We start from the raw sequence: 19,469 nt of genomic DNA on the forward strand, positions 1-19,469 counted from the left end.
AACACCAGCGCTTGGAATTTCAGGGAAAAGAGAAAAACCAAAGACAGACAATGGGGAAAAACAAGAGCCACTAGATGAGATATAAGCAGAGATACAGGCAGGAACAGAAAGTAAGAAGAAAAGGAAGATGAAAAACAAGCGAAGGTTTCAAGTGGGCTGAGCTGCAACAGTTTAGAGTGGCTGGAATCTGTAGTCTGAAATATTAGGAACTTTTTTTTTCTTCTCAAACCCCTAGACTCATTGTTGTAACATGAAGAAGAGAATGTAATGCACTTTGGAAATGAATTACAGTTATACATCTGGTTCCTAACCAACTAGGAAGAAGAAGACCCCTAAAACTCCTCATCTCCGGAAACATAATTAATGCTACAATTAATGTTGCTTGCCCAAAACAAAATTGCGTATAGATTGTGCCACATAGTTTATTGACTGAAACAAAAATATATGAAGCAACAATAGAGAGACCGATGCCAAAGGGTGCTGTAAGCTTTTTATAAAATAATTTTTCAGTTCAGGAGGAGTTATTTTCTTGTGCAAACAGGCATAAAATTACTACCCACTGCCCTGCTTCTCATTGATTTCTATTTGGCACAGTTTGCCAGATGCTGTTTGGTCTAAGTGTTGCCTTGACCTCCACTGGTGACGCTGGCCCCTTTTTGCTTTGTTGCGCAGTATTTTCCCAGCAGGGAGGTCCCACCCCTCTAATAGTTCAGTTGCAACTTTTGCTAAAGGCTTATAGGTTACCCATATGTTGTACTGGAGGGGCCAGCCTGACTGGAATTAACTCAGAAGTGGCGTCCAGCATTGTGGCTGGAGCTGGCCCAGAGGAGATTATAAATGCCCCAAAACTAATTAAATATTTTGTCTCCTGCTGGTAAACAAAAGCCAACGAGGGCAAAAATATGAAATGCCTGATTTAACTAGGATCTGTAAGTAGCTTGACAACGGCAACCCTGAAGTCAGTGATGCATGATTTAAAAGCCCTAATGGGTCAAAGCTGTTACACAAATGAGACTTTTGTCGATTATCCTTCACTTTATATACTCGCAAAACTGTTACACAAATGTATTTACTATCAGTTTTCAGAGTATTTCACAACAGCATTTCTGGGGCAAGAGCCCTGCAGTCCAGATATTTATTTGAAAGCATTCTTAACTTTCACTTTTGCACTAAAAAAATACAGAAAATAAATATGACCACCCAAAGAAATACGAACAAATAAGAAGTAACAGCATTTTCAGTAACATTTTCAAGGAACTGAACTGTCAATGGTGCTTCGTAAAAATGAGATAGAAGAATTCTCTTATTTAATAACATATTAATTCTTTTTTGTTAGCTAAGTGCCTTTTTTAAGGCACCTCTATTTAAAGAAATATATAGAGAGAATACATATAGAAGACTATATAGAAAAAAAATCAGTTAAATTATTTAAATACAGAATAATATATATTTAAAGAAATAAGCTAAATTATTTAAATAATGGATCAAATGCTTTCGATATATATCATTCAGATTTAATGTATTCAGTATTGTAAATTAAAAACCCTCTCTCATGGCATTTTAAATATTTTATGTCCATAAGGGCATACTAGTTATATTTAAAATACACTACTGCAGACTTAACTTCTTTTCTTTTAGTAATGTATAGTAGTTATCATGTAAATATTCCACAAATATGTTTTAGAATGTTAAGTGAAGAAGTGTCTTACAAAAATCCCATTGGTAAAGAAAATGAGAATTCTAATTAGATGTTCTATTTCACATACATGCTTAACTTCACGTTTATGTAATCCTACTACAGTTAATAGGACTAAGCAAGTGTCCAAAGTTAAAAATAGCTGTAAGTTTTGGTCATCCAGGACCTCAGTTCATAATGCTGTTAGTGTGAACTATGAAGCGACTTGTTTAGTGGAAGTATAGCATTCACCTTTTCTGGGAGGGCATGTGTTAAATCTTTATGTTTTCCATAAACACATTTTTACTTACTTTTTAAAAAAAACTTTACAATAAGGTTATCTTTACCTGCTGAAATTTGAAACTTACTGAAAATGGCAAGGATCAAATATATGGGTAAAAGAAAAGGAAGCCTTAGAACAAATTGATAAATACATATATATACATACATATACAAAAAAAGTATATACAACAGACTCCCAATTTTTATAGTACTTTACCATTAGATTTTTACTTTATAATTAAACTGTCATGCAAATTAAGTAATCCACACTCAGTTTAAGTAAAAGTTTACACTATTAACTGTAAGGGCTGATGTTGTAATTAATGCTTTCCAAATTAACTAGGAACTTCTGTAGCTTTACTGGTTTGCATCCTGCCATAGACAGATGAGCGCACATGCACACATGCATATAACACATCTGCTCTTTTGTCCAAATGGACAGCAGGATGCCACAGAGGTTTTTCCATCAAAAGAAATGCAATTCTGAAAGATTAAGATGTTCTAGTTACGCACATGGTAACATTTGATGTTTCAAATTTTGAAATCTCCCAAGTGTCACATTTCCAAACTATAATGAATTAGATGTGACGGGTATATTCTAAAAGCTACTAGTAAAGCTAGTTGTGAATAAAGAAGCACTTAATGTAGTGACTGCCAATATATAACACTGGATTTAGAATGCACAAAGGACAATGTTTCCCATTAGGTATACAAGAGTAAAAAGCGATAAACCATGACTAGAAGAGCAAAAAAACTCACTTCATCCAACATATGTAGAAAAAGGACTGAATATTTGGTATCACAAAGCTTGTTTGGTTTTTCTCCCATTAAGCTATCTGTTTCTTTTCATTCCTTACTATTTCAGAGATTTCACGAATCTCGTATGACAGCATTCTATCAGATTTTACTGGAGTTTCCTCTTGAGTTATCCAAACTTGAGGATGGGGAAGTTTTCTCAGATTTAATTAATATCACAGTGGAAATTTCAAATGAAAAGCTTTTTACAGCAATATATTCAGCCACTTCTGTTAAACAGGTTTCCTTTTAGATATAGAAGGTAAATCACACAATCTTGCTTATTTGATTGCATACATTGTGGTTTAGGTCATCAACTACTCACAGACCTTAATTCCTAATGCAAAAAATGCAGTAAGGCAGCTATATTTCTGTTGCAGCTGGTCTTCTTCATATATGATTGAGAAGCAAAAAGGTATGTAATACTTTTTTTTTCCTTACAGCTTAAAAGTGTCTGAGCATAGTAATAACTATATTTTTGTAACTCAGACTCACTGAAGAATGTGCATTGAATAAAAGTGCTACCAGTTTAAAGAATTAGGGATGCTTTTAGAGTCAAACACCAGGAAAACTTCCCGCCCAAGTTCTACAGCATCAAAAAGTCAAGAATACAAGCTTTTTAATCTAACAGGCAAACCCATAAAAAGATCCAATAGCTGGAGGACAAAGTTTGAAAACCACAAACTGGAAACAATATATTTTCAACAGAAAATTCCTAGATATTTTACCAAGAATTATGATAGATTCTTCATAAGCTGACATTTTTGTATCAAATTTGGATGTCTTTCTGCCATACCTAAATCATGAAGTATGGGCTTCAGTGGACAGATTGCTTTGTGGAATATTACTGTCTGCAATATGCATTCAGGTCACCAGATTATATGATGGCCTTATATATACATGCATCTATGAAATGCAGAAAAGACTACCAAAGTTACCTAATAGTCCAAAAGAGCAATCCAATAAGACTCTGAAATGACAAAGAATTCTGGCAAACTGCAAGCAGGTTAATTTCCCTTACTCTCTAAATCCTTTTCATTAGGGAAACATGTATCTTCTTTAAGGTGAGTGGAAGCCATTTAATGTATCTCAGGCATTCAGAGAATAAAGAAGCTGTAAAATTCAAAGTGCTCAAAGAAGAGGAAACAAACCCAAATATTTTACTGGTGTCACTGAAGCCCAAAATGTATCACCATATTACTCTGTCTTCCTCTGAATTTTGAGGACTACGGGCGACAAAACAGGAGCATGTATGACTGGACAGGGAACACAAGCTTGTATCTATTTTTTTCAGAAGGTTGTTTTCTAGAAAGGGTGTTAATGTATTGTTCCACAAAGAAAAGGGATCTATTGGTTAGACTGATCTCAATACATTGCACAAGGCCTTTGCATAGGTACGTATTGGAAGAAGCACATGAGAAAAATTGTCCTAGTTAAGAAAAGACCAGCATAATCAGTCTCAGGTCTCAAGAAGAGAAGTAAGATGCCTGAGAATAGGTGAGGAAGGAAAATGAACATACAGAACTTACAACCTCTCTTGTACTTTGCCTTGGCTGGTGGGGAAGGCTAGCTGAAGTGATGAATTCATATTGTACCATTTTAAGGATCAAGATTCCACCTTCTTTTTGTCCATCTCAAAATCCTAGGGCATAGCACAACTTAATCCACACTCCCAGTCAGCGGGGAAATCTAGCAAAGATTACACCTCCTGAAGTACAGCTCCCTTTGGAGGTCTTCCTGGAACTGTCTGACTATACCACCTTTTAGTTAGTGCTAGTGCTTGATGAGACAATTGAATCCTTTTGTTAAGAACTTCCAAAATGAAACAGAAGTACCAATTAATTGGTATTCTGACTGGGACTAATTCAAAGGTGTCTTCTAATACCTTGGGACATGGTGTGCTCCACTTTGGAGACAATCAATCAGTCAGAGATTGATGAAGGGGTGGTGAGGTCAGGTTTGCAAATACAGAACCATCTGCAGAGTCTCCTGGGTTGGTACCTGCAGCACAGTAATTTACAGGAGCAGGTGTTTCCTTTTAATCTACTGTTTTTTTCTGCTGAAACTGTAACTTTATTGAGAAAGTGCCTGCAGTTTGTTCTTAAAGAGGGTACTTTGTTTATTGTTGCTATTAACTATTAACTGGGAAGGGTTTCTGAAAGTTGTAGTAACCATACTCCTTAAAACACAGGTAAGAATAGAGGCTGTGATGCTAAATATGTAAGTCGGACACGTCTTCAGAAAGCTGCTACACATAAACATATTAAAGTCCAAAAGGCTGTTTTTAAAACAGAATTATTTTGTTCAGAAAGGAGCCATCTTTCTGAATATGGGTGACTGAAATTACCATAGTCATTAAGATTATAATTTATTTTTGTTTACAGCCATAAACATTTATGTAGAAAGGAGGATTTCTGAAACAAATGAAAAATTCAAGAATTTCAGCTGGAATTTCCCACCTGAACTGAGATTGGTGGGATGACCTCTCTGTTAAGTCCCCCCTGATTAGGATCCAAAGCATAGCAAAAGGTCAGTAGAGAATACATTTGAATTCAAGTTCAAGTTCCTGGCTTTGCTGCACCTCATACCCTGCTCCAGCTCTACTATAATCTACATAAACTCTTCTGTAACCTAACATCTCTCAGCCTGACTCCCAATTCATACAACTGGGAGTTGTATGCCCTTGCATCATTAACTTCAACTAGTGGCAAAAACGGAAGGCATGCCCTTAAGTGTTTTAACCATGCTCACATATTAGAGTCTCTACACAGGCATTACACCTCCTTCTCCTCTTCCTCACAAACCTACTTCATCTCCTTCCTCTTCACAACTCTAGAAATGTTCTTGAGAATTTTTCTCGGGTTTGCTTAAGGTGTTTTATCTACCCTATCTAATTATCTGATTTATCTAATTCTTCACAGGACAAAAATTACATATGGGAAAGTGTTTCTTGGTTTGGGTGCATCACCAAAAAAAAGTCACAGAACACTGGAAAGTGGATAAAACTTAGGCTTATATGGTTAATGACATTAAAAAACAGGGAATCTCCTCCTTTGCCAAGCAGTGAAGCAAAAACACAAGTCAAAGTGAACCACTCACTAAAGAAACCAAAAGTTAGAAATGTTTATTTTTTCATATTCTGCTATAGACATTAAGTCTAAACTAAAGGTCTTGGTCTAAAACTGACCTCTAGTAAAAAAAAAATCACATTTTTCAACTATCTGGTAATATATTGGGCTTTGTTATTCCACTTTCCCATTCTTTTGAAAATTTTTAATTAGAGTTTGTAGGAAATTTTAGGAAATAAGAGAAGGACAGTGACTCAGCAATTGAGAAAAATACCTTGTTCTGTCTTTTTACTTAAGTCTTTAAAGACAGATCTACTCTTTGGGGGGGGAGAGATTAGAAGTCAGAATCAAACTGCTTAATTGGCAGATTTTTCAGTTTTTAATTGAACTAATTTAATTTTTACCTGATCTGGCATCATCCTTAATTTTCATTTAGTTTCCTTTTTTCACTGCTGGGAAGGTCCCCTCTGTTCCTGTCACTCTGATGAATATCAAGACAAAGAAATCTTCCCTTTCCCAGAAATAACTGCCTCATCTGTCGCTAATTTCCCTTCCTATCCCTTATGGAACACATGGCTCCTTTCTATGACCTCTTGCTGTGTACACATTCATGAAATCTTTTATTTCCACCTTTTGCAAAATTTTCCAGTTTTGGTAACAACTTTTCAATATCTGTTTTCTGTCTATTCTCATCTAGATAACACAAAAGAAATGCAAAGTATTTTCATGAATCCTTTAAGCAAATCTGTTAAATGGCTTATTGAAAAAAAAAAAATGGCTTCCCATTTTCTTTTGATCCCTTTTAGCTGTACATTCATTTCCATAGCAACAAACTTATACGGTTTCTGTTGCTCAATTTTTCTTTCATCTTATTTTGCTTCCTTCCTCATGGTTATGTGCTTTCTTCCTGACCCCTACATGAGCTATGCCTCTGCAGAGGCACACACTAAAGAAGTAAAATGAGCAAACATGCATTTAAACTTTCATGTCTCAGCTGTTGGATCTAGCCACAGATTTACTCAAAACTTACAATGGCCTGTAACTTAATGACCTTCTGTTGGACACTCTCACAATAAATAACTCTTAAGCGCACAGGAATTTTTGGAATTATATTTTCCCTTAACATAATTTGCTCTTGGTTCAACGCAGCCCTATGCTACAGTCTTAATTAAGAGAGCAGTACAAAGAAGTTCTGCAACTCATAGAATTGCTTAGGTTGGAAAATACCTTTAAGATCGAGCTCAACCATTAACCTAACACTGCCAAGTCCACCACTAAAACACATCCCTAAACACCACATCTACAAGTCTTTTAAACACCCCCAGGGACTCTCTGCACCTGAAACACTAAACAAAGAGACACTGCATTTTTCCAACCTTCCACTTAATATCTTCACTTAGATTCAACATCTTAATTTAATCAAAACAATGCAAGGTAACTATTTTCTCAGAGAAACATTAGATTCTAAACTTTTATGTTAATAATTGTAATACTATACAGGCCCTTTCAGAAAATTTTCCCTTAAACAATGTTTTATTTCATTAATGAGGAAGGCCTAACAACTTGCATTAAAAAAAGAGTCCATAGAAAGTCCATGATGATGAAGTCTACGTGAAATTCTACAGCACTCAAAATTGTATTTAGCATTATAAGGACCTAAAAATTATGTTGCATAGGTTGAAGATCATGTGGCACTAATGTTTATTTGAATTATAGTAGTCTCTTCACAGAAATCTACTTTTAAGGACTGTTTCCTTTCTGCATTTTCCATGCTGACTTTGGCTTTTAGAAATTAACTTAGTTAAACATCACTGTGTTCCTCTTTTTCTTGATGTGAAACTCATGCAATTTTGAGTCTGAATTCTCATTTCAATTGTAATCAGACATTTCATTTGGTGCTAAGGTAACTTAGCATTCAGGATCTTGCTCAAAGTTAAGATAGTTAAACTAATAAGCTAAATTAAGCTAATAAAACCAACAGCTAAATCCTTCACATGAAAATGCGAAACAAAACCACACAATCTCTAAATAATTTTATTTGAAGTTCGCACAACCTATTTTTTGCACTAGGAAAGATGGACAGAATTTGTCACAACAATTAACTTCCTTTACTGTTGACTTAAAATGTGCAATGTATTAAAAATAAGTCTTAGTGAGTAATTAGGATCACCAGGTCAACTACACAATATTTCATGAGAATAAAGTTGCTATTCAAAAAATGAGTGCTCTTTTTCTTGCCACTCTCAGCAGCCTTGCTTGTTTTGCATATGGCTGCATGTTTAATTAGCAATCCTTCTGTAAGTGTCTGCAATTAGCACAATGATGATTAATAAAATAACTCCTTTAAAGCTTCATTTAAGCAGCAGAACTGCACAATCAGGTATAATTAATTCATCATTAATAAATCATGGCTGATTAACTAATCTGTTGATTACAAACACATTACTGCATAGTATCCCACCTGAGCTCTGGTGATTTTTCTATCCTGAACAGAAATAAAGACAAAGTAGTAGTACACTATTAAAAAAAAAAAAAAAATTGCATTAAGCAGCAAAGATATTGGTCAGGAAATTTAGATAGCAAATATATTTAAAATTTACTGGGCTTTGTTTATTATTGCTCCTTTTGAGTAAAAAAAAAAAAATTTACTGTCTATTTGTTAATGTGGACGGGTGAACAATAATTGTCTCTTTAGTTCACTTATATTCTTAAGGAAGGTTTTTTTTCCCAAAGCATCTCAGATTGTGGGCCAGATTCACTCTTTCCATAACCCAGCAGGAAGTAGCAAACGCAGCAAAACAAGCTTGCAGTATTGCTCCTCAAGAAGGTCCAGGTCACTAGCCAGAAAGTGATCGGTTTGCTTTGTGAGAAGGCAAGGTCAAGGTGGCTGCTAAATATGCCATCACAACTTTACTGTTAAGCTACCTCCATAGGCGTGGTGATGACTCCAGATTTATAAACCACCTTTCAGGTCCATGAACTCAGCAAGACTGAATACAGAAGAAGAACATGCATTTCCAGTTTGAGATTCCTTTTGCTTGCCACCTAGCTCTTGAGCTTTGTAGTGCATATAAATAATCTTTTCAATACATTCTGTGTAGCGGCAGGAGCTAGAAACTTTTATTTCAAATGAATCCAAGGATTCTCACACTGTTACTTGCCTCCAGCTTCTCAGACTTCGGTAAGATGCAAGTTGAGAGTTATGATAAAATTCAAACTAACTGGAAATAGGGGAACTTGGCACAAGTAAGCTCCTCATCCAGCTGTTCCCACAGTATGAAAATGCTTTAAGTTCAAAATACTTCATCCTAAAATATTGCAAAGAAAAAGAACTGAAGCAGAGCTTAGGACAAAAGTGATTTGAAAGTGAAAACAGAGTTTTAGCTAGAGTAACTGAAATAGTTCAATATTCCTAAGAGAGAGAACACTAAAGGAAGAAGTGACAAAGTCTGAAGCAGTATACTTCCTGAAGAAACTTAATTTAGGAGCACATCTTCAGTCTTTGAAAAGTAAAGGTGATAGTAGGTTACTTGCTGTAACCTACAAAGTTTTCTTTCAGATTCTAAGCACTTTTATGTGCATCACTATGTCAATCTCTTAAATCTTCCTGCTAAAACTTTAATTAAAAATATTGAGTAAGCAGCTATACTACAAGCCACTGCAATACCATTCATCTTTCAAAAATAATGCTCATAAGAGAACCATAAAGCACAATTCTAAACCATTTATATTTTGTTAATGTTTTGATTCCAATAAATTAACGAATGTATAAGCATCATTTCAATATATGGCAGAGAAAAGTTTTGTGGGCTTTGTTGTTTGGGTTTTTTTTAAAAGGACTGTAGCCAGGTTTCATGGAAAATGACTGAATATGGAAGTTTGATTATTTTATCAATGAGAAAAGTTTACAATTCAATCGAGGAAGGAGGAATGGCTTTTAACATGGAATTTGGAAACAAAGAAAAGAATAATTTAAAAGCAGAAAAACGAGATAGCTGTCCTCAGACATTTTCTGAAGTCAGTGTACATATGAAGTGGCAAGATGAAAGTGAAGAAAATACCAGGGATCTTGAAGATTAGAAGTGAGCATTTTCAAGCAATTTTTAGAAATGGACAATAAGTAATCAAAGACTTCTGAGGACAGTGGTGATTCACTGCCTAGAGCTAAGAAATAATCAGCATAATATGAATAATTTGAAGGTGTGGGAGATTAGAGTCAATTTCTTCAGAAAATCAGGTTTCCTTTTAATACAATAGCAATTTGCCCCGCAATGTCAACTCTTCCGTCATTACGCAGTGAAATCTTCAACTCTCCTCCACGGCGGGAACATTGAAAAGCTAAATGGAAACAAGAATCCACAGTTAAACTAGTATCTATCACCAATTACTTAAAAATCAACAAAAAACTCAGGGAAATGAGGCCTCCGTTTCCAGAAAGCAAGCAGCACCAGGGCAAGCACTGTACCAGGGACACCCTGGATGAATTGTCTTTACGGATGAAGATTAGCTGAGGGTGTATCTCAGACTACAACTTGTCTATTGAGTCTGACAAAAACGCTAGTTAATACAAGTAATGAAGGATAGTTTGCCATGATATACAAAGGAAACTTGGTTGGCTACATCTAAAGATGTCTTGAATTCTCCCATTCAGGGGACAGACAATTTCTGTAGGTAATAAGGAAGAACATCGAGTATTATCTGCATAAGAAAGAACCACCACTTTACAAGTATTGAACATCTGAAGTGGATACTAGGTTCAAAGAATGTGTGGCTAATGGCTAAAGAGAGCTCAAGCTGGCAGTGGAAAAGGTCTACAAAGAAACATAGATGCTATTTCAGCTGTCACAAACTGAGACCAAATTCTTACATAGACAGGAACAGATATTGATTTATATAATCTGAACATATAATTTAATACAGCTGGATAAAGTTTAAGTAGAAATAGCCTTCCATTTGTAAATAATTACAGAACTAAACTTTTGCCTAGTCTTTAGTTATATGTAGGTTGAACAATAATGTTCACTTGGCATGTTGAGTCTGTAGACTTGTTTCAGTAGTCCGATTTTAGTTGCACAACTAGTTAATCAGAAAATGGTCTGGTTCAGAAGGCATTTAGCAAAGGTTTAAGTTTCATATAGTAGTATTGTTTTTGTAAAAGGCTGTAAATGGATGAAAAGGCATTAATGTTCACGGTCTCCTTACTCAATTAACTTCTAACTACTACAGAAATTGTTCAAAGCCAAAGGGCGTGTTTTTCTTCACAAACCCACAATTTTGTAAATTGGGTAGAGATTGTATTCAGATCCCAACAGAGCATAGGATCTCTAACAGATGGCATATATACTGTACGCCTTAAAAAAATTTCTCAGCCACAGCTGACAAGAAAGTTCTTTCTTACAACAGGATATTAGATTCTCAGACGAAGCAAACACTCCAAAACAGTGGAAACAGGAGCTATAAAGAGAATGATATTGATACTTTCTGTTCTTTTCCATTTATAGAACCACTGGTTATTGTTTTTAACTTGTCAGAACATCATCCATGTATGGAGTAATGCTTTCAATTGAATATTTTGGACTCTTAAAGATACAGCCCATGCCAAATTTGATCAATTATTATTGCCAAGTGCGGATACGCAGCTAAACTCTCCCACGCCCTTGTGACAGCAGATTTAAATAGAAGAGATGAATTTTTTCAAATCTTCAGAGGTTGGTTGGGTTTGTTTGGGTTTTTTTCTTTCTTTAAATGTGGAACCAGTGCTGTCTGTTTCATGGCAGGATTACTAAGACAGTTTTGATACTGGTCCCTTTTATTTTATTTTTAAAGAAACCTTCAAAGTAGAAGAAAAAAACCACAAAAGAAAATTTTATGCAAGCTTATATGAAAATAATACTTGATCTTTTCTTTCTCTCACACAGAAGCACTGCTATCTCACACTATGTCTGAAAGTAAACAGACCTGCATGGAACATTTCAGTAAGTAGAGGATTTCATTTAATAGCAATTAATGTCCAGAGACATTCAAGCACCTCCGACGTGCACTCACGTTTTGGATCACAACATTGTTGCATATCCATTCCATCTCTATATTTACCAGGAATATCTCATACTACATATACATTTTACACATATTTTGTATAAAAACAAGTATGTACATTCTGATCTGTTGAAATAATATATAACAGCTGAATTCACAGTGCCCTCAATTCCTCTGTGATTAACCTAAGACAGAGGGAAGTTTAAGAGTAGGTACAAGGACTGCGAGATTGAGCATGCTGGTATCATAGAATCATGCACCCCTGAATTCACAAGGCAGCCAGTGGCCTCGTACTAATATCATCCTGTTGTTTTAAGGAGCTTCTTACCACCCTAGATGTACCTAAATGACCATTGCTTATAGAATTTGAGGAGTAATGGATTTTCTTCATGACATCATCATAATGACATCAACTCAGGAACAAGTGCCACTCTTGTAAAAATACCTATTTTTAGAAATCACTATTATTTTTGCCAAATTCCTAGACCCTACAAACAGACTGATGAAAGAAGCACTTGTTCCTTAACTTAAGTGAAGTTAAGATCTCCAAGACTTTTTTTATTCTAAGAAAGAAGGTAGATAAATCTGATGATTGATACGGGGGAAACACCTCTCCTTCGGCAACAATGTTACACTTGTGCATAAATCTGAAGTGGTCACTCTGCATGTTGAGATTACCCGGGAAAGATGAAAGCTGCGATTACAACTCTGCAAAACTCTTCATGAGAACTCAAATTAGCAAAAACTTAAATACAGGTAGATTTATTCCACCTGAATAAAGCAAGGAGACTGAAAAGTTAGAAGATGAGACAGACTTTGTATTGAAAGAAATCTTGGCAAAATTTGTAAAAGTATAACCTTACAGTTATCAAAGTAATGTCTGGGTTTTGGTTGGGTTTGGTGGGGGTTTTTTTATACCAAAACCCTCAAATACTATACACCTGTTCTGTACCAGGAAGGAATCAGAGAAATTAAAGGCAGTAACAAGAACCAGAATTTCCCCACAAATTAATACAGTTGTCCAAAGTAAAGAGGTACAGAAAGACTCCTCTAGCTTCAACTGAGATTAAAAAATTGTCCTGGACAAAGCCCTTTTCTTCACAATAATTTGGAAAGTCCTCTATAATCTGTTTGAATATATCAAATTCCTTAAGCATGTTTATAAATGTTACCTTAGAAATGTGAAAACCATGTGAAGGGCCGGATACAGAGACAGTTGCTAAATATTGCATTTATTTGCAATTATGCAAGTCTGTACAGCTGATATGAGAGATTGTAATTTTTAAAATATTGCAGAAACTCTTGAAATGAAAAAAAAAAAAAGGCAAGGACAGAGACCAAACTCTGATTTAACACTCAGCTTAAATTCAAGGATATGTACGTAGTTTCAAGAAAGATCATAAAGCATTTCACCAGACTGGAAAATTCTCTTTGTAGTTGATGGGACTGGTCATTGTTTGACAATTTGGTTTAATAAAAGTAGGAAGAGAATCCAAACACAGGAAATTATGTCTGATACTTCAGCAGAGATGCAGCTGACCTCCACCTAGAAGTCACAATACCCAGAGAGATCTGACAGTAGATTTAATGTTCCTCATTTTTATATTATTTCATATCCGATATATTTTGGAACTAACAGATCTTTCATTTTATGCAATAAAATCTTCATTTATATTTGCAATAAAAGGTATCGGACATTACAGAAGCTACTGCAAAGGTTTCTATAAAGTCAAAAGATGCTCTTATTTATTAATCTTTGGTGAAATGTAATCTTCTTGATTGCCAGCCACCTTTTCCAAATAATCTCACTAGTAATAGAATTCACCCCAGTACTACCTGATTCCCCTCAGTCACATGCATGTAAGGAAAACTTACTTCTCATAAACACATGTAAAGACTATGCTGATCAGATGTCAAATTAACTTGTTCTATTTAGTATGTTTTATATGATTTCTACCACAAAAAAAAGTTTGAGGACATACATGCATGAAATAGCAAAAAAAAAAAAACCCCAAAACCTATCTTCTGAGAAGATAGGACTTTTTTTTTTTTGTGTGCTAAACACATTAGAGAAGCTGGTTACAGTATCAATTGCCTTCGCTGCCTGAGATTGTTTCTCTAAAAGAGGAAATGGCACAGTACATACAAAATACATGAAAATGCAAAACGGGTAGAAAGTATGATCTAAAAATACAGACAGAATTTCTGTTTGTTTGTTTACTTAAAGAAGCAGCATTTACAGATGGCACCAAAGAGTTTCAAATTCCACATTAACATCCGAAAACGTCAAAATCTTCTGAGAAACAGCCAGTCCGTAAGGATGCATTACCAAAGAGAGTTTCTCCTCTTCAGAAAGTATGTTGGGATTTCCCCCCCACCCAACATTATGGAAACTATCACAGATTTGTGTGATGTTAACGCAAACATGAGATCTTCAGAACAGACAGTTAAACCTTCCCTTCAGTCCATGATGGAGAAGGTCTCAGTCATTGTGGATTACCATACTGAGCTATGGAGCACAAACAGATCCTTTAAAGAGCTTATCATTCTCAGGAAAATCCATTTTGGGATTCATTTGACCAAATATAGGATGGCTTATATTCAAGGTAGCTGTTTGTTTGGAAGAGTGTTTTATGGACAACAGTCCAATCTCTGCTCTAAGCTAAATGTCACCAAAGACTTAATTGTTGTCAGGTGCACAAAAGAATTGTATTCCCCTGCCCTCCACTTAGAGAACCAGCTAGGGACTAGGGTATTTTGTATTGCTTCTGTTGTTCTTCCATCCTCTGGCAAAGCACCAAGAAGCAAACAGACACCCAATGCCTCTTTATCTAGCCTTGCCACGTACTAACAGTTTCTCTCAGTTTTTTCCACCAAGTTCTTCAGTTTCTTGCTTAACAACAAATATGTGATCTAATAAGCATATCTCATTAATTGAAAGAATACAAATCAATCTGTTCTTTAACTTCAGAGGTCCAGCCATCTCAAAGTCCTTTAAGGCTTAACATTTTAAAGACTGCAACTGCAAATAAAATCACAAACAAATAAAATTTGGCAATGTCTATGTATCTTGTCCTTATTCTTATGTATTTAAGATCAGCCACATTGTTTCTATTCTTCTAATGTAAGTGACTATTCTTTTTTATGTCCTTCTTGATACCATGTAAAAGATCATCATCCTGAGGAAAACTGATCTTCATACCTTAACACAGACATGTAACAGAAACCAGAAAAAAACTACCATAAAGCACCTTCTGTATGTAGCATCTGAATGTTAAAAATACATCATCTCTTCTTATCTAGCTATAATAACACTAGCTATTCTAAATCCTACATTTACTAAAGAAGTCACTGCTGGGATTAATCTGGAATGATTCTCAAGAAAATTTCAAAATCAGGCAGAAAACCTATAATTTTTTTCAGTCTCATCTTAACATACATGAAGGGAAAGGAAAACACTGTCCAAATTGTACTGAAAACTACAAATAGTGAATGAAAATACTGATACCTTTTCCCAATACCCAAAATGCAAGCCATAAAGACCAAGAAGTAAAGAAAATCGAATCAAAACACAAAACCAACATCATCTTAAGTTCACCAAGCTTCAGTTATGATGAAAGGTCATGAGAACTAAAATCCAAAAGTTGAAATAAAAAACTGCAGAGAGTTACAATCCAGAAACTGACACTTCAAACTCCCTGCAGGCATGATGTGTCATGTTGGTGGGTAGGAAAGAAAGCAATTTCTGAAAGATTACCTCACACATGAAATATTACATAATATTCTATTCATATTGAGAAAACGGATAGGGAGTTCTTGTTACAGTTTGGATTGTAGTAATAACTTTTTCTTTTTTAGTGAGTAAGTTTTACATAAATGGGCAGCTTTGCAAAAAAAACCTGTTTCTCTTACCAAGCATTTCTTTCTTCCCCAGCTGCTCTGACCAGTAGCTGCTTAAAACAGCATGGGCAGATCCTTAAGAGAAATTGGAAAACAAAGAACAGAATGAAATTAGAACCACTACGTTATAGGGCAAGCAAGCACATTCAAAATGTAAACGCCATAAACAAAACCAAGTGCCACATGTGTTTAGGGCAAAAACACGTAAGAGTTTTCACAGCAGACAGAACTTGAGACTTTATCATTTCATTTATTTATGATAAAGCAGTATTACTTCCTCATCCTCTGGCTTCAATGGAAATTTTGCCTAGGCGAGGGCTTCACAATCAGCCACAATTGGTAGGAATAACAAATAGTACCAATTAAAATACTTGAGCCAAAGTACTAATTTTTTTTACCAAAAGTGAAGTTTCCTAATAATAGAATCTCAAAGTATTAAATTCAAAATATTATTCGTCTAAACATGATGTTATTCAATGAAACATGAACAGCTACCCATCAATAATCTGAATAGGCTTTTGGATGTTTTTTAGGAATAGGAACAGGTGGACAGAAGTCACTGCATAAAACAAAAGTGTTTCCTCTGCTAATAGTTTTCACAACAAAACCTCAGGTTTTTTTCAGCCTTGAGTGCCAGTAAGTATCAGGATGTAACTCAAGGAGATCTTTAAGGTCTCACCACAGCTTCTGAAAACTAAAAGACCAATTTCTTGTTTCCTGATCGGCAGATGGCTTAAAAGCTTAGGATGACTTCTCAGATCCATAGCTAGACATGCTGCTTCATGCAGCTAGGGGCAAAGATACTCTGCTGGAAACCCTGCTGTGAAGTAACTATAATTATCAGGGCTCAAGGACACCAAGACATGTTGCATTATTAAGAAATCATTACAGAAGAAATATAATCAAAGCCACAACACTGTTAAAAGTATACTTCAGCTACACAATAAAAAGATTTGTTTCTATAAAGGAAAGGACACTTAAAGATGGAAGACAAGCAACAGTGAGTATCAATACTAGTCTTCCCAGAAATCCTAAGGAATGAGCTCCGGAATTAGATATGTCTACAAGACTCTGTCCCTGGCTTTATCAGGAAAGCAGGACTGAAAGCTTAAGTAACTGAAATACATGGCTTGTATTTCCTTGTAAACCTTTCTTTCTGGTAGGAGTGCTGAATAACTAGCACTATTCCAACAAAGAAAGTTTTATCTTTATTTAGCAAAACATTTAATTTTTGACCAATTTCTCAGCTGACTAATAATTAACCTGTGATTAACCAGTACCTAAGCAAAGAACATCATTCTGCAGCAATCATCATCACACCTAGCGAGTTGAACATCAAAGGAATAGGCAGAGAACTACCCTTCCTGCGCCTAAATATACAACTAGCTGAGTTCATATTATTCATAGGCATGAGAATATCCACAATAAGCATCATGAAACTAGAGGAGATCTCAGCTGAAGCATAAAAAGAATACAGAACACCAACAGAAGGGGACATGAACTTCTACTGCAATGCTCACTCAATACCAAACTAGTCTCTCACTTTTCCCTAATTGGAATACTTCAGGGAAAAGATCTGAAAAAGACACAGGAATATCTGGCCTGATGACAACAAGAAGCTGATCTTTTTCTGAATGAGCTGGCATCAGTCACAAAAGTTTTCAGTTTAATGAGAACACTCCTGCTGTCCATATAAAACAGTAATTTGTAAGAAAGACTCTAAAGTACAAAACCAGATTCATGAAGTTTAATAAGAACCTTTTAACTGAACCAAAACAAGAGTCATTTACCACACACATACCTGTAACAGGATCTTCCAGAATTCCGTACCAAGGTGCAAAATATCTGGAGTAAAAATCATGGCCTTTATGTTTTCCACTGGAATCTCCCTTAAGGGTGAGTATGAGTCCTTTCACCTTCCCCGTCTTTTCAGCTGACAAAAAGCGTTGTGCACTCACTTGCAGTTCTTCCAACACAGACCTTGAATATAATTATAGAATTTTAATAGCCCATATTCTTCATTTTACATGAATTTAAGTACTGGAAAGAAACATAAAACTACAAAATCATCTTCTCTACAATCCCAAAACAGCCATGGGAAAATGTTAGAGGAGACAAAATTCCTAGCATTGTCTTTCCAGTGTCATTTGACAGAAGGCTACCCTGAATATAATACACTCTGAGTGAGCAGAGAAAAAAGTTAAAGCCATGCATTTCCTATTTATTTCTGAAAACTGAGCATCCTGGAATATTAGCTACAAAAGAGCACACACTTGTTTCAACATTTTAATCACTGAAAGAAATATATCATCACTACAGAAGGCAAAGAGTAAGCACTCCACCTTCTTTCAGAGCAAGCAAATAACTAACACCATTCAGATCTTCATGGGATTCTAAAGCACCCTACAATAGTCTCAAGTCTGTGAAGACAAAATAAAGTCGGAAACAGTAAAAACAGTAAGTACCCAGCTGAGGATATTCCTATCTCCCTACTAGCCCCATCTTTAAACATTACACAGGCCAAACTTCAAGTGAAAACAACAGTAATTTGGCCTGATTAAAGAAGTTGTGTTTTGGCAACATATATCCAAATCATACTTGACTTAACAATGAAATTCAGCTCTCTGAGATTAACAAATGCTTTGGAATAATTTGAATTGGAATTTCCTCTATAAAGCTACTTATGATTCTGCTAAGTATGTGTAAGCAGATTAGTCAAATGGGAATCAGAATCCATGGCATTCTGTCAATGTGCCCTGTCTCACTAAGCGGACCTCTATCGCTATGCAACTATTACTCCATCATTTGAGAAGCAAGACTCCTAATTTCCTGCTAGGTTACTGGACCTTTTTTTTTTTACTCAGATGGATGGGGAAAATACACCATCATTAAAACTGTTTCCCACACCTCCTTCCCTTGGAGACAGATTTCAGATTGATCTTATTCAGCTTTGCAGGTTCAATAAGCTCACGTTAGAAGATAAAATAACTATCTAACACAGGAGTTTAAATTAGAGTTTTTAATCTTCACCTGTTTTAGAACTAGATAAAAGAGCCTAGTATGTACAGAATAGAGGTTAAACAAGCAGACTCAATTTCTACACACTTCATTTAAAAAAAAAAGTATAAGACACCTTTCATAAGCATCACTGAGGCGGACTAGGAGTTTCTTTGTGTCAGGAGAATAACGGAGATCTTGAACAATCATGTCACCAATGGCTGCCTGGTGGAAAAGTTAAAGGAGACATAGAAAAACATTGTCATCCAAATATGAAATATTATTTCCTTAATATTTTTGTAGAACAAGTTCTCTGCTAGAACAGGGCTTATACAAGGTCTTTCATGCAACCCTCAAGTACGTGCAAGCAAGAAAAAGTAAATGCACTAAGTGCACAAATGTATATGGGTAGGCGCTAAGAGGTCTGTATATGTCAACTTGGAAAGATATTTGGGGACCTAGAAGAGCGCAAGGACACTGGATTGCCCTCCCATGCATACAATAGGCTGAAAATGCCACTGAAACAAATACTGACACTCCAGCCAATGGTAATGAGACACAAAAGTTCAACTGCAGCATTCTGGAGAATTCCATTTCCTGAGCTGCATGATTCAGACCTTTAAAGTTTAGTGTTTCAAGTTCAGGAGTACATCAAGCAATGCCATGTTGCCACTTTTCAGCCATTTTAATATATAAAACTAAGTGTAGCTATTATA

The 19,469-nt window shown here is 35.5% G+C and overlaps 1 protein-coding gene across 2 annotated transcripts in view; it reads right to left on the bottom strand.

Moving 5' to 3' along the window:
* The window catches only part of PBLD (phenazine biosynthesis like protein domain containing), an 80,043-nt gene that overhangs the window by 53,071 nt on the left and 7,503 nt on the right, over positions 1-19,469 (bottom strand). The window contains exons 6-9 of one of the 2 annotated variants that reach the window (XM_049810854.1): positions 18,890-18,978; positions 17,558-17,736; positions 15,769-15,831; positions 10,037-10,158 (exon numbers count right to left, since the gene is read on the bottom strand). In XM_049810854.1, the coding sequence (XP_049666811.1) occupies positions 10,046-10,158; positions 15,769-15,831; positions 17,558-17,736; positions 18,890-18,978 (444 nt within the window). In that variant the 3' untranslated portion in view covers positions 10,037-10,045. Of the gene's footprint in view, positions 1-10,036; positions 10,159-15,768; positions 15,832-17,557; positions 17,737-18,889; positions 18,979-19,469 lie in introns of those variants that run through there. The other variant, XM_049810856.1, reaches the window with a different exon arrangement.

Source organism: Accipiter gentilis, chromosome 9 (assembly GCF_929443795.1).
Source record: "Accipiter gentilis chromosome 9, bAccGen1.1, whole genome shotgun sequence".
NCBI lineage: Eukaryota > Metazoa > Chordata > Aves > Accipitriformes > Accipitridae > Astur > Astur gentilis.